This window comes from Coenobita brevimanus, chromosome 56 (assembly GCF_032717465.1).
Source record: "Coenobita brevimanus isolate Jiangsu-jjx chromosome 56, ASM3271746v2, whole genome shotgun sequence".
NCBI lineage: Eukaryota > Metazoa > Arthropoda > Malacostraca > Decapoda > Coenobitidae > Coenobita > Coenobita brevimanus.
Window position 1 is genome coordinate 7,736,823 of NC_137009.1, and position 16,013 is coordinate 7,752,835.

General features: G+C 41.6%; 1 protein-coding gene across 1 annotated transcript; it reads right to left on the reverse strand.

The window, feature by feature from the left end:
* Positions 1 to 5,201: 5,201 nt before the first annotated feature.
* LOC145401630 (glutamate receptor 4-like) lies at positions 5,202 to 15,476 on the reverse strand. Its single transcript, XM_080273824.1, has 5 exons — positions 15,411 to 15,476; positions 14,590 to 14,748; positions 13,366 to 13,614; positions 5,814 to 5,981; positions 5,202 to 5,321 (listed from the first exon to the last, which is right to left on the reverse strand). The coding sequence occupies exons 1-5, from the start codon at positions 15,474 to 15,476 to the stop codon at positions 5,202 to 5,204; spliced, it is 762 nt and encodes a 253-aa protein (XP_080129950.1).
* Between the last annotated feature and the right edge of the window lie 537 nt (positions 15,477 to 16,013).

Here is a 16,013-nt window from a genome sequence, read left to right on the forward strand (position 1 = left end):
GAGAAATGAAATACCATTAATACATTACACGTGTCAAGTAGGGTTGGTGGAGGATTAGTGCCCCTCCCTGTAAAAAAATTAACTCTAAGCCCTTGGCCACCCCGTTTGGGATACATGGCGTCTGGCAATGAATGAATGAAGCTCAAAGAAAAGAACTGTAAATTTATTGATTACAATGAAATAAATTTACGTTACATGAAACTCAAAAATGAATGCAAGAGGGGAATTCACTGTCATAGGGGGACTAATGAATTAAAATAACAATGGAAATACACTCACTCACTCATTCAAAAGCTAATCAGACTTAAGGCTAAGAAAACGAAAACGCTGGTCAGTGGAGGGAACGGAGCTGAAGCTAGGAAAAGACTGGGCGTCTGTCTGTTGAACACCAGGTGCTGCTATTCGCTGCTTGTCCACTACGCCGATCACCGTAGGTGGAGAGATTTGGAAATCGCTGTACAACGGAGATGCTGATCTCTACGCTGGGCACAAACGACCCAACTCTCGTGGCGGTTTGAAGCTGAGTTCAAGCTGGGAAGGGGAGGGTAAGAGATGGCCATGTTCACCGGAAGTAGGCATGACCTAACTTCAACGTCAACGGAGAGAGGGCGAACGATATACACACGCAATAAAATCACTCAGTGATGCGCTAATATCGCACATAAGAACAGTCACTTTTTGGAGCAGTGACAAATATTCAGAAAAACTACCTCAAACGAAGTGCATACAAGGACGGTTAAACTGAGTGATACACAGTGGGAATTCCACTAGAGTTCATGGTTTTCTCACCCGAGTACAATGTTACGGATTTATAGAATGCACAATCTCATGAATTCGGAACATTCTGATCATGGAAGGAGTAATGGTGATGGTATTATCACTCTACAGAGTTTTTTGAAAATTACTTACCATTAAAAGGAAAATTATGCAAGAGTTGTTCAGAGAATGAATCTACTCAGAATCTTATGAGTACATTTTAGTGACTTTTCCTCACCCTTTTCATCTCTCCTTCCCTGAAATTCTCTTGCATCTGTTATACTTTCTTCTATTTTCTCTTTTCTTCCTCCTCTACAGTCGAAAAAAGAAAATTAGTTTAATGTGTATCGACTACAGGATGGCCACTGAGACAATTACTTTTGCTTAAGACCAACTCTACACTGTACAATCTAATTTACATCCAGGTCCCCAACAGTGCTGAGATGGGATTGTGAGCGCTTTTCATTTTTATTTATTTATTTATTTATTTATTTTTTAGTTTTCTTCTTATGATCAGTTCCCTGTCACAACCTAGATCTGTTTGTGTGGGAGGACCTAGAGGCATAACAAGATTCATAACTATTCCTTGAAATTGCTAGTAAAACATACATGGAATAATTCAATACTCTGAGGCCTCATAATAACGCCAATTATTACGTTATTAATGAAACTTTTTTTTTAATCAATCTCTTTAATTACAAATATCGTTCTGTGTCCATTTGAGAAGCATCCATATTTGAACTTAAAGAGACAAGCCCGAAATGAAATGTGTCTTTCCTCCCAGCAGCGCGACACTGATTGGGCATCAGTTGGCCAACTGCTTTGATCCCACGATCATGCCATACTCGATAAACTGACCACACGTATATAATTCCAGATTTTACTACTTTTTTTTCTGTCTGACTGTGTGTCTACAAGGGAATTTAATTTTAATACAACCCACGTACGATTGATTTCATTCACGAATACTCATTGATGATATTGTAGCCATTTCAATGGATAAGTTGTTCCCAAAATTCTCCAACTTGGAACAACGGGTTCAGTTATGTTAAAACGCTGAAGAAAACTGTTTTAAAAGCTTGATGTAACTGTCGATGAACTGTAATGACTTGATGATATTGAAGATATAAGTACATTTTTTTTTTAATGTGCTTGACTCTGGGCATAGGCTTCTCAGCCTGCTCTCAAGGCTCAATAGTCCTCCTACATATCGTACACCTCTACATGTCACCACTTCGGCGCTAACACCCACCATCCATATTGAATATATGCTAGGGCTGTCTCATACAGGACTGGTGTATTGGTATTAGCGGGGGTATTTTTACGACATGTCGGCGGGTCTTCTGGTAGATCAGTAAAGTCTTTCATAATGAAATTCTAATTCTTAAAATGTTCCCTGCCCCAGCGGGGATATGAACCTGGGTCCGATAGGACCGCAAGCCACCTTTCTACCGATTGAGTCACATGTACAACATGCCCTTCAACTGGTTCAGTAATAACAATAAAACTAAAATGATTCATGAATCTAAGAGCAGTAAATTACCATGCATGTAAAACTACAGTCATTTTCCCCTTGTGTCAAAAACTTGTCTTTGCAGGAGAAACAAGAAACGTAAGAAGGCTCTGCACTCTTCTATCACCGTCCACCAGGGAAACCAAATCGCAGATACAACATGGTATCGGTCGAAAGATTGTTTGTGAATCTGGTTCCGGAATCATCTCTTGCGTTTTTCTCGCAGGAGCGGCAGCCACCACCACCACAGCAAAGCAACAACAGTAGTAGTAGTAGTAGTAGTTGTTGTTGTTGTTGTTGTGGTAATAGTAGTAGTAGTAGTAGTAGAAGTAGCAATCCCAGACTCATCGGAACGAGATGCCAGTCAGCCGCAGGAAACTAAACCTGAAGTCTTCATCCTCCTTTTTCGTGATGTGAGGGAAGTGGAGGAACATTTTTGTAGTTGGACAGGTCCTCCGTTCTGTTGCACTGGCAGCACAATGAGAAGGCTTCCCTCTCCAGAACCTTGTTTTTCCCTACCACTGATCATTAGTCCCCAGCAACCTCTCATCCGTCTTCATATCTCAACACCTTTCCACCATTCCCCTTCACCCACTTTCTCCTCTCTTGGGTTCGCATTCATATAAGATCGAGTTTTTCTCCCTATGGATGATTAAATTTTCAAACAAAAGGCTTTAATCTGATGTCATAATGTTTCTTAGTGTATTATCACATCATTATTGACTTTCATTTGCTTGCTATGAATTTGGCACTTAAATTAATGAAGATACAAAAGTAAACAGGCAATTTGATACACAACTGCAACGAAGTTTGTAAATACATCCTTGCTCATGCTACACCCATCATTGTACGTTACTCAGTTAACCCAGGGATTCATATTTCACGCGAACTAGGAGATTTCGTAACCTTCTTAAGCGTAAAATTTTGCATTATTACACTTGAGTATTGTGTTTTAAGTTGACATAGTCTGCGTCAGTAAAAAGAGTGAAATAAGACTATATATTTCGCTTAAAAACAGGCGCCACGAAGCCCTCAAAGTCCTTGGGAACACTCTGAGAAAGAATAAAGTGGTTCAATTTTGAAAAAAAAAAAAAAAAAATGCAAAGGTCAAGGTCACAGGGAAAGGTGAAAGTTGTATCTGTGTGAGTGATTGTTAACAAACTTATTCACGTTCCACTTCATAATATTCTACTCCAGACGCTAACCCATTCATTACAGGAACGTATTAAATTATTATCGGTGTAATATCCAGGCCATTTTGTTTAGTGTAACAGACACAACGATCTGAAAGAGTTGGATGAAGTCTTCTTGAGCACCAGAATATAGGACTAATAGTAAAGAAATGTTAGGGGAAGGATGCAGAGCTGTAGTGTTGTCTTTCTACCAATGAACTATGGTAAATCGGATGCAAAAAGACAAAACTCTCTGCCAAGATGGTGATTGAACTGCATTGTGTTAAAGAGTATGGTCATTACCGCTGTGGCCGTGAACAAGGAAGTCCATATTAAACTCAGGCAGCGACTGACCTTTCCTTAAGCTACCAGAAACTCATTGTAGTCATAGGGTTACGGCGGGGTTGTTCATATATCCCATTGGATCCCAGAGTTGCTGGGCGAGGCACTGTTTCGGGAGGGTGCTGAGCTTACCGCCCTCCGCCTATCGGCTCATAGTCGCTTGAAGCTCATAGGTCCCTACCCGGGGTTCCCTACTTTATTAAGGGTTGAAAATTCCCAGTTCTGTCTAGTTCTGTGGACACTGGGCTCCAGTGGGATATAGTTCTCCTATTCCACTTCACCGGGCAATTTCTCGTGTGCTTCGGGAGCGGTTCGGTCAGAATTATCAGTGGCTATCCTGCATTTTTCACTCATTCGAATCACGGTGTCACACTCACGCCCACACCAGCAGACGAATGCGTCCCCAGAAGACGTAAGATACTTGCAACTGAGTTCCTACTGGGGACAAAAAAAGGACCACGCTGTGTAAGTACTTCTTTTTATTGCTTACTCCTTTAGCTTCCAAATAATTAGACTGAGCTTAAGAAAACCACTCAGTACTGAAGATACTGCTGTAAACTCTAACCCTTCCAGTTCAACAGTTCTTACCTATATAACTGAATAAAATCATCCTCTGATGGTAATTCAAAGTGAAAATGGCGAGCTACGGCTGATCAAGAGGATGGCTGTTCACAGTGTGACGTTGTCTTGTCCATGGGATTGTTCTCAACTTAGATATGACCTCCGCCTCTCTCTCATTTTCTCTCCTCGTTGTATACTACGTATATTTTCCATGTTTATTCATACCTGAAGGGGATCCAAGTCAGCCAAAACTGTTGTACAATCTTTCAACAGTGTTGTCACAAGTTTCATGGTGTGTCAGATTTTCTATTTTATGTAGAACATGAAGTATTTGTTAGAAATTGGACACTGCTTTTATTATCTTACTTTGGAAACTTAAACTACCTAAGAATGATCAGGAAACTTAAGAAAATGTCACCTGAATGAAGATGCAAATCAAATAACTACAAGGAGTAATAAAGGATATTCGGGTACTGTATTATTTGTTTATTTATTTATTTATTCATTTATCTATTTATCTTTAGTTCCAATTGTACCTAATGAAATTATCTCCAACGTTTTCTTGTTTCAGAATATTTTTCTTTTTATTATAAGTCTATACAGTGACCACTTTTTTGCACATTATTGCCGCAGGCGTAAAAAAAAAAAAAAAGGACAATTTTATTAGAGTGCAAGAGTAGCGGAGGAATTGATAACAGCTGTATCAAACCCCTCCAGTTCAAGAAAATATCGAAACCTAAATATAATCGCCTAAAGACGAGAGAGAGAGAGAGAGAGAGAGAGAGAGAGAGAGAGAGAGAGAGAGAGAATAAAACAAAATAGTTCATTATATTGAAGGCATTATACATTAAATATTTTCAGGGCGATGAGGTGTGCGGGGACAACAGCAGCTCCAGAAACAATAGCAACAGCCCGCACCCGTGGCCGAGGAAGAACAAGAAGAAAGCTCCCTGCAGGTGATTCAAGGTGAACACAACCTGGACAAGAAGAGACATCATGTAAAGAGAAAGAAACACTATGGAATTAAAATATACAAGGCTGTTTTAGGCATCAGTTCACAGCTACACAATACTCCGAGCTTCTAGCTTAACGACATTCATTCACTTTCAGATATTATCAAAGAGTCAGGGAAAATTGTTGCAGTATTTACGAATACACATGAACATACTGCATGACGCTGATCACCATTCTGTAAACAGCACGATAAGTTACTACTATGCCAATTAGTACCGATTTTAAGAGAGGGCGTGTATCTAATGCCATCTTGGCTGGCGCGAAGTATAACGATTTTTTACCGAGTAAATATAGTTGTGCTACAACCTTTGTTAGACAGAAAATTTTTTCAGTTGATTAATGTAGCATGGAAGCAGCCCCCCCCCCCAAAAAAAAAATGAAGATAATCTACCGTACAGTGTCATTAATCCTCTCTCTCTCTCTCTCTCTCTCTCTCTCTCTCATCTAAACCTTACAAGCCTGGTGTCCTTCTCAACGGCTGTGTCCTCCTGCTTCTGTGATGACTTCTGGTCCTGGTATTCCTTCACATAAACGGTGCTCAGGTCATATAGCCACTTGTTGATTAAGCCAGCCTCCACACACCGCCACATCACTACGTTGAAGTTCTTCAGATAAGGTGCACCCTGAATCAAACAGCAAAATAATCTGAAGGATGTAAGCCAATGCAAGGTTTCTGTGAGCTTTTACAGAGTTAAAAATGTGTATATCATGGAGTTAACTGGATTTATCCATGTACACCTAAAATTTTGAAAACTCACATACCACTTCTTTCTGCCTTATATTTTCCAGTTGCTGTCAAAATCACCTCACAGTCTAAACCAGCCTCAACCATGAAACGGTCCGGTATCCCTCCTGCCTCCACCTAAAAAACATTAACTTCAAGCAACCATTTTTTTTTCCACGCCTCTCAGCCAACACCATTCTATCAGATACTAACTATAACTCATATTAAAAAATACAAAAGAAAAATAATAGGTTACAGGTGTTAGACAATAAGGATGCATAAAAAACAAGAAGGATCACATAGAGAGTACAACACTTGTACCCACCACATAAACTAAGGGCAAAACATTTGAATTTGCCCTATGTACTTTATCTCCGACTGATTGCTCTCTGTCACGGGGTTTTTATGTATATTCAATATTAAAGATTATTGTTCAATAATACTTGACAACAGGACAATGAACTGACTTGTGAAAATCAAGCAATGATTACTTTATGTCGGCTTACTTCGCCGATTCTCTAAGGACGAGATTTTATAAGCTTTCTCAACAGTACACAGCAGAGACTAATGACACACTCGTGCTGTTTATTAGTACTGTTGGCCTCTGGAGAAAGTGACTCCACCCCTGATGATCAATAACTAATGATAACAAGTTCTTGCTGGTGCAGTTAACTCGTAGATGGCACAACGGATTTGAGTTAATAAAAAAAAACTGGCCTAAGTAACAGTTGTGAATAATGCAAAGCGTTTATGCAAACTAGGAGCTGCAACTAGAATAATCTATCTATCTAACTATTGCCAGACACCACAATCCCGCAAAGGGTGGCCATTTGACACTGAGTTAGTTGTTTTACAGGGAGGGGCACCAACCCTCCACCAACCCACTTGTTGACACGTAGGGAGCATGTATGGTTTGGATATATGGTTACCACCCAGCGTTGTAAATGGTTTCTTGGCTTACAGGAAACCGTTTGGCTTGTCACTCAATGTAAAGCCACCTGTAAAGGAAAGAAAAGGAATAAGAAGTGACAGGAAAGATAGGAGAAATAGAAAGAGAGGAGGGCAGACACAGAAAAAGAATGATAAAAGCTAAGGAAGTAGGCAGCACTACATCAAGTGAGTGGATGATGGTCGCCACCACCTACCACAAAGCTAGAATAAGCTTATGGAAAAAATAAAACACGAGTTTACATTACATTAAGCAAAAGAAAAAGAGCTGTTACTTTTATTGATTACAATGAAATAAATTAGCGTTTCATGAGTATCAAGATGAATTCAAATAAGGAGATCGCACTCATCCACTCACTCAAAAGCTAACTCTTAAACCTGGGAAAAAATGAAAAGATATACTGGTCAGAAAAGTGGACAAAGCGGACGACTGGGCGTCGTTGCTGAGGAAGGACACTGCACACGCTGAGCCTCTCGCCAATCACGCTAGGTAGGAATCCAACGCCGGCGGCGGGAAATAGGCGTCGTTGCTGAGGAAGGACGCTGCCACACACACTACGTGCTTCCGCGGCACTCAAATCTTGACTGATTCAAATCGTGGGAGAGAGGCGAGTGTCGTGGCCGCACTTGCTAACGGCCAACGAGTGTGAGCGATACACACCCTCAATATCACTCCAGGCGGAGGTTAATGTCATGCCCAGACGATCACTTATGAAATAGTGAAAAATGTCCGGAAAAACACTCCCAATCGGGTGAATACGTGGCGGTTAAACTGAGCAATAAATACTGGGATTCCACTAGAATTCGCGGTTTCCCACTAAAGTTAATTTCACGAGTTTATTCAAATACCTAATCGCGCCAACTTGTGACATTATGCCCCATCAAAAATGAAATTTTTTTCTCAGGAAAATTTTTTTAATATACATACTGTATAAATCCTAACTCAGTCACGCAAGATTCACACTGTGGTGTGTGTGTGTGTGCTATCCTGCTACAGGAGAAAGTCACAGTCGCCAGTGAGCGAAAAAACCTCGTATTTACTTTAATAGAAGCAAACTTGAGGGAAAAACTCGATGACGACGGTGAAAAATCCTGTACTTAGGTCAAACTGAGTGAAAAGTTCGCTACATTTACATTAACAACTAATTGTTATGTAGTATGATGTATGTAATACATGGTGTAGGTGTGACAGTTGTGATGTAACTGTACCTACGTGTAAAATGATATAATACAAATTAATAGTAAATAATGACGACGAGGCAGAAGAGAAGAGGCGGCAGCATGCGTCAGGATGATCAGCTATTCTGCATGGCAATGCTGCACCCTCCAGCTGCACCTGCGAAAACAATCAACATGGAGCATCAAAAGTGTCATTTCTCTCTCTCTGCCTAGCAATCAGTACTTATGTCATTATTAACCAGGAAACGTAGTCTTAGGATTTACAAATCTCTCAGGACCCTTGTAGTTTACTAGGAAACGTGCCAGTTCTTGAATTCACAAATTTCTTAGAACAAGCAGTTTACTAGTTAACCTAATATTATTAACCAGGAAACGTGCCAGTTCTTGAATTGCTCAAATCTCTTAGAAAGGGCAGTTTACTGGTTAACCTGACTTTACACTTGCAATTAATGACAGGAAGCTGAGAATCCTTACTCAGTCTCGGGCAGGTCACGTTTTAACACCCACCGTGGGTGTGAATACTTGTGTGGATATTGTGCATTCTCCGGGAATCCTCAGAGAGGCCCACAGCCCGAGACATTCCACAAGGTAATTCATACACAGCCTCGGACTGTCTCTGCAGGGTTCTCAAACTTCCCCCTTAACTTATGGTATACATGTATATACAGGTCCTGGACATAACGTGTCCTGTTGGACCAATGGGCAAGGCATCAGCAATTACTGGTACACTTTTAACTGGGAACCAGGCTGGTCCTTGGATTACTCACATCTCTGAGAACGCCCGTCTTATGGAACCCAGTGTACAACAGTTGTGTGTGTTAGTCATCAGTTAGTAGGCGAGACATCGGGTCTGCACCCACATTACCACTGCCCTCTCTTTCAACTGCTTCAGAGTTTATGGGTGTGGGTTCAAACGGCACAGGGAGGACATGTCCCTGATTGATGTTACATGGACACACACTGCAGGAATGCACAAAACTATCTATTTCTTGTCCCATCCCTGGCCAGAAAAAGTCAGCTCGGATACAGCCCTGGGTCTTCCATTTCCCCATTGACCTCCTGAGGCTGAACAATGACCCAGTTGTAACACTGCTTGGCGGTACTTGGCGGGAACGACAAACTGCAGTCCAACTTCACCCTGGGGTGTCCGTGACTCACGGTACAGCCGTCCTTGCTTACGAAGGAACTTGGCTTGACCTCCCCGTGAATACTTTATCACTCTACCCTTTTGTTTCTTTTGCACGGCAGCAAGTGTCAGGTCAAAATGTTGTTCTTGAACAACAACTTGGCTACACATCAGATCTTGCGGCAATGCAATGGTCACTGGGGTGACACAGTTTAGAGCCTCATTCATGGCTCGTGTTACTGCAGCTGAAGTCTGAGTAGCATCATCTTCGGTGTAACTATCCTTGGCACCAGGAATATTGCCTATGATAAGGTCAAATAAGGGTTCTGGCATGACAACTGCGAGTGTCGTACCAGTATAAAATGGAGATGCCACCTGGATATGTGCCTCAGGGAACAATCAAACTGATCCATCGATAAGGTGCGGAAAAGGTTTGTCCCGATGGTCGATTGTGTGGCTGATACTGCTGCTGGTTAGGGTACTTGTTGTACCACTTCCACTCAGGTTTCTGAGTGTGTTGCCCCTGGTCCTTCCTCTGCTGTTTTGGACCTTGGCCATTATTTTGAGAACGGCCTTGTTGCTGGGGTTCAGTCTGAGATGGTTTCCCAGATTTATCAGGTTTCCTGTTCCAGGTATGCTGCTTGCGAGTTTGATACCCGTATCCAGTAAAGAATGCGTCAGCCTTCTCCACCATTTGGCTGGCATCCTTTACCTGGCAGATCTTAAGCTGAGCCATAAGTTCAGTAGGCCACGACTTTTCTAGCTGCATGCGGAGCATATGGTCAATTATCCCCTCACATGTGGAAGGAGTTTCATCTTTCACCATCCACTCACCTAAGTAAGCAGTAAGCTGGTCAAGAAACTGAACGGCAGTCTCTTTTTCCTGTAAACGCGCCCTCATGAACTGACTCTTGGCGTCGTCAACTGTGAGACTGTATGCTTTGACAAGTGCGACCTTCATCATCTCATACCAGAGATTGTCTCCACGAATTCTGTGGAGAATATCGAGGGCAGGGCCCTCAAACAGGCTAAGAAACTGAAGCTGCGTAGCTGCATCATCCAACTGGTAAAGCTGAGCCATGTCTTCAAAACGAGCTATGTATGGCTCGATTCGCTCGCCTTCCTTGTATGGGGGAAGCTTGATGTGTGGGGTCGCCAGAACATGTGCAGGGAGAGTGCTAGTGGAGCTTGGGCCAACTGCACCAGATGTGTCTGAAGCCAAGGAATCTCACTTGAACTTCAGCATTTCAAATTCATGTTTTTTGCATGCTTCTCACTCGGTACGTTCGTGATCTCGTTCTCTCTCTTGTTCCTCACGCTGTTCTCGCTCATGTTCTAACTCGAGTTTGCGTTGTTTTTGCTCATGTTCTAACTCAAGTTCGCGTTGTTTTTGCTTGTGTTCGCACTGTTCTCACTTGTGTTTGCGTTGTTCTCGCTCGTGTTCACGTTGGATTCTACACTCTTCATGAGCATCACTCTCGCGTTGCTGCTCGTGACTAAGCCTTTCACAAGCATCACTCTCGTGTTGCTGCTCGTGACTAAGACAAGAGAGGACATAATCCTTTACTTCAGTTGGGTCTGTAAGCCCCATGTCTTTGGCTTCCTGTACATAGAAGCTGGTAGGACATGATGCTAACTCAATCTAAGTAAACTAGCGACTCAGTACTGACTGCAATTTTTGCAGAGAAAGATGCCGATAATCGAGAATAAAGAATATAGGCACAGGTCAGTGGTGACCAGTTTTATCTAATGAAACTGGTAAAGAAAGAAAATTAAACAATCAACTGACTGTGAAAACTATTACATAAATTAATAGAACTGAATCAATAATCACCAGTAAAATAGTGCCTATAGACTTTAATAATGAATACCTAAGTATGAACGAGTGAGTATGAGCCCATGAATAACTTTAGAGCTAGGAGTTAATATCCTGGAATGAGGTCGCCAAATGTCATGGGGTTTTTATGTATATTCAGTATTAAAGAATATTGTTCAATAATACTTGACAACAGGACAATGAATTGACTTTGAAAATCAAGCAATGATTACTTAATGCCGGCTTACTTCGCTGATTCTCTAAGGACGAGAATTTATAAACTTTCTCAACAGTACACAGCAGAGACTAATGACTCACTCGTGCTGTTTATTAGTACTGTTGGCCTCTGGAGAAAGTGACTCCACCCCTAACGACCAATAACTAATGCTATTAATGATAAGTTCTTGCTGGTGCAATGAACTCCTAGATGGCACAACGGATTTGAGTTAATAAAAAAAAACTGGCCTAAGTACCAGTTGTGAATAATGCAAAGCGTTTATGCAAACTAGGAGCTGCAACTAGAATAAGCTTATGGAAAAATAAAACACGAGTTTACATTACATGAAGCAAAAGAAAAAGAACTGTTAAATTTATTGATTACAATGAAATAAATTAACGTTACATGAGTCTCAAGATGAATTCAAATAAGGAGATCGCACTCACTTGCTCACTCAAAAGCTAACTCATAAACCTAGGAAAAAACGAAAAGAAATACTGGTCAGAAAAGTGGACAAAGCGGATGACTGGGCGTCGTTGCTGAGGAAGGACACTGCACACGCTGAGCCTCTCGCCAATCACGCTAGGTAGGAATCCAACGCCGGCGGCGGGAACTAGGCGTCGTTGCTGAGGAAGGACGCTGCCACACACACTACCTGCTTCCACGGTGCTCAAATCTTGACTGATTCAAATGTGGGAGAGAGGCGAGTGTCGTGGCCGCACTTGCTAATGGCCAACGAGTGTGAGCGATACATACCCACAATATCACTCAGGCGGAGGTTAATGTCGCGCACAAAGACGATCACTTATGAACTAGTGAAAAATGTCCTGAAAAACACTCCCGATCGGGTGAATACATGGCGGTTAAACTGAGCGATAAATACTGGGATTCCACTAGAATTCGCGGTTTCCCACCAAAGTTAATGTCATGAGTTTATACAAATAATTAATCGCTCCAACTCATGACACTCTGAAAGTCAAATTAATTCATCCTTACCTGACCCCGTAATGAAGTTTGACCCAAAGCAGTTCTAGACTGAGTTGACATTTGCTGTGACTGACATTTGACCTTTCTTTGTGACCTTGACCCTTTGACAAATTGTTCTTATAAATGAAGCTCTGTTTCCTTGCCTTTCCCGGAACCCTTCCTCAAAGTTTGGTTTAAGTTAACCTTCTCATGAACCCTTCACATTTGAACTATTGTTTTCAAAAACAATAAAACAACCCCTTGTCTGATCCTAAACCCATCCACCAGGTTCGGTCGAAATAAGGTCAACGCTGCTTCAGTTATTTTGTTCACACAAGAACACACGGGTCGAACTTTGATCTTGCCCTTTGACTTAAAGCCTTTCACTGACTGATATAAAAACTGATTTTTTTTTCACTCTTCTCTTTCCCTCAGTCCTTCCTCCATGTTTGGTCTAAATTGGATAAAAACTGACTGTCCTTCATCAAACTTAAACTTTTCCCTATTACCTTGATCTTTGACCCATTGTCTGACCCTCAACACTTTCATCATTTTTTGTAAATTGAATAAAACATTTGGAGCTATTTTGTTCACACACACACACACACACACACACACACACACACACACAGCGATCAACAAATATCCACACTCGCTTTTGGAGCGCGGGTTTTAACCCTTCAGAGCCCAGGGTTGCTGCACATTGTATGTTATGGAGAAGGGTTATTTACTATGCCACCCCTCGCTTATTGGCTCACAGTTGCGAAATTATTTGGTCTATGACTCAGAGCTTCATCCTTATTTAAGTTTTGGAAAGCACCCAAACAGTTACCTCTGGGTAACATGAGGCTGCAAATGGTAAAATAAAAATAAATGTTGTAAAAAAGATACTATATAATTTGTTCTTTACACATCTCAGCTGTCGCTGTGCATTTCATCTCAAGTTTTTCTGTCTTGCAAAGCAAAGAATATAATCTGACATTAGCTGGAGGAGAATACTAAAAATTACTCGTATTTCTTCTTTCACTTACTTTGGGCAAATACCACGCGGATCCGGTTGGAAAGAACTGCTCCTTGGCCACATACAGATCAGTCTTTCTTCTGGGGTTGCTGTTGTGTATCATCATCTGAAGCATGAGGAAGATGCGGTAGTTGATATAAGAGATGGTGCCCTCCACCACCATCCGCATGCTGTTTTCTTCGTTGTCGAATTGCATGTCCCTCCACAGCCTTTGGTACAGTGCGATGGGGGACGTGGAGAATAGCTGTTGTTGTGCTCCCTGATTGTAAGAAAGTAGATGAAATTATAACCGTGCATAATATTAAATGCCTTTATCCTATTCACTTCAAGGTGCTGAACACATAGTGATATGATAGAGACAAATATAAATAATAATATGGTGTAGTGCAGGTCCTGTTGTTGTTACTGTAGCTTCAGACTGTAGGTTGAAGCTTTCCCTTTCCTGCAGTCCGCCTTCCTCCTTTGGCATGACATGCAATGGATGTCTGATTGATCGGAAAACTTCAGCATCCGGCTATATCGGTTCCACAACGTGACGGCGTCTCTCTGTTGCACCAGTGAAAGTGGAATGGGAGGAAGCATAAACCTAGATAATGAAGTAAAACAAAAGAACATAATGTTAGTCAGTTATTTGGGGTTCTCGTCGTCGTAGCATGGCACGTCGCTCTCCATCCTTTGATACTCAGGGATGGGGGATGTGGAGAGTTGGTGTTCCAAGCCATAATGGGAAGGAAGGTAGAATATGCTGACAAGATTTCATCATATTTAGAGAACACGCCCCTGTTGAGCTGATTTTACTCGCTATGTCCTTCCTGGCAGTTAGGATTTGTGTTGCGTTGAGAAAATTATAAATACAAATTAGTTTCTTTTATTGTCAAGGTACTTTTTGAGTTCCCTGTACAATATCTGTCCCTTGCCCCCCGCCTCTCTCTCTCTCTCTCTCTCTCTCTCACACACACACACACACACACACACACACACACACACACACACACACACACACACACACACACACACAAGCACAAAAAACATTGCACTGAGACCCCTGTCTGACAATCCTGAATATCTGACAACTAAAGTTTGTGCCAAATACTGTTAACCGAATGAGTGAGTGTAGGCTAGACTATGATATATAACTATTTACTGAAAGAGGATAAAATAATTCACTGTTTCAAAGTTTTTCATCCTGTATCTCAAATGTATACGAGTCTTGATCCGTTTGGCGAATACCTACCTGAACTTCATTCATACCGTACTTCAGGTTGGACCCAAGGAGCTGCTCGAGTGTGCTTAGCGGCGGGGGAATGAAGGGCACTGCTAAATTGCTGGTGAGGGAGGTCTTGTAGTGGGTCGTCACCAAGAAGGCGTACAGGAGCCAGAACCCGAGAAACACCTGGGGAAAAATGGCAAGTGCTACACTTCTTTCAAACTGATGTTATTAATATTCATTACCCTTCATTTTTTTCTGTATTTATCTTGTGCGCTTTTCACGTGCCACCAAATCAACGTATAAACATGAAATTAGATTAGGACCGTCCGTAGTCGACCTGGTGATATCATGACTTATTAAATAAACAACAAATTATAATGGTAGAGTTATGTGCATCTGCGAGACGTGGCACTGAGCAGTTAGTAATAACCCTCCTACCATCGATACAAATATAATAGATTATGTGATCAAATATTGGCGAAATATTTCTTATCTGCCAAAACTATTAGGATCAAAGAAGCCTTAGGAAAATGAAGTGTCTACTGCAATATCAAATTAGAAAACGGATTACATTAATAAGTGCCTTAGCACTCGGGTGTGACAACAGTTTCTGAGGCAACAGTTGATACTATGCCTTTGATGTGTGTGTGTGTGTGTGTGTGTGTGTGTGTGTGTGTGTGTGTGTGTGTGTGTGTGTGTGTGTGTGTGTGTGTGTGTGTGTGCGCGCGCGCGCCTATACTCTGAATAATAGGTGTGTGTGTGTGTGTGTGCGCCTATACTCTGAATAATAGCACTTGAAAAATAAAAGCATGCGATATTGAAAAGGCAATGAGACTCATACTCACCCTGCCCGCTGAGAGCCAGAGGTACTGATAGAGGGACTGGCTGAAGAAGGAAGCCACGATGCTCATGAAGGCGAGGGAATTCAGGAGATGGGAGGAGGAGATGGTGGCTTGAATGTGGTAGAAGACATGGTAGAGCAGAACCCCACCACACACAGACACCACCACACACACCCACACCTTCACTGAATGGAAAGTGCGAAGAGAATCTGTTGTTTATAAATGAACAAAAATATTACAATGAAGTGCGGTAACGAAACTTAAAACTGAACACCATCACATAAAAATTACCACATACATCCATTCACAACAAAAGTTTAATAGGTTTAATGTGTATATGAAGAAGACTATGGAGGTCTGAATGTGGTAAAAAAATGATACAGCAGAGCCCCATTGCAGGCAACCCCCCCCCTCCCACACACACACACATTTATACGCCCATCGCAAAGAAAGTTTAATAAGTTCATGTGCAATAAAAAACTGATATACATAGATAAATTGCTGTAAAAATCTCTTCATCCTGGTATATATCACCGTACACATTTAAACATCCGCTGCACTTCAAGCACATCGAGTTAAATCTTCAGTAAAGGAAGTAGCTGAGAT

Bases quoted from the DNA above. Each gene is read 5' to 3' on its own strand.
- LOC145401630 (XM_080273824.1), bottom strand. From the start codon at position 15,476: ATGAGCATCGTGGCTTCCTTCTTCAGCCAGTCCCTCTATCAGTACCTC. The intron at 14,749-15,410 runs GTGAGTATGAGT...ATTTTTCCCCAG, and splicing joins TCTGGCTCTCAGCGGGCAGG to GTGTTTCTCGGGTTCTGGCT. The intron at 13,615-14,589 runs GTAGGTATTCGC...TCTTACAATCAG, and splicing joins ACGGTATGAATGAAGTTCAG to GGAGCACAACAACAGCTATT.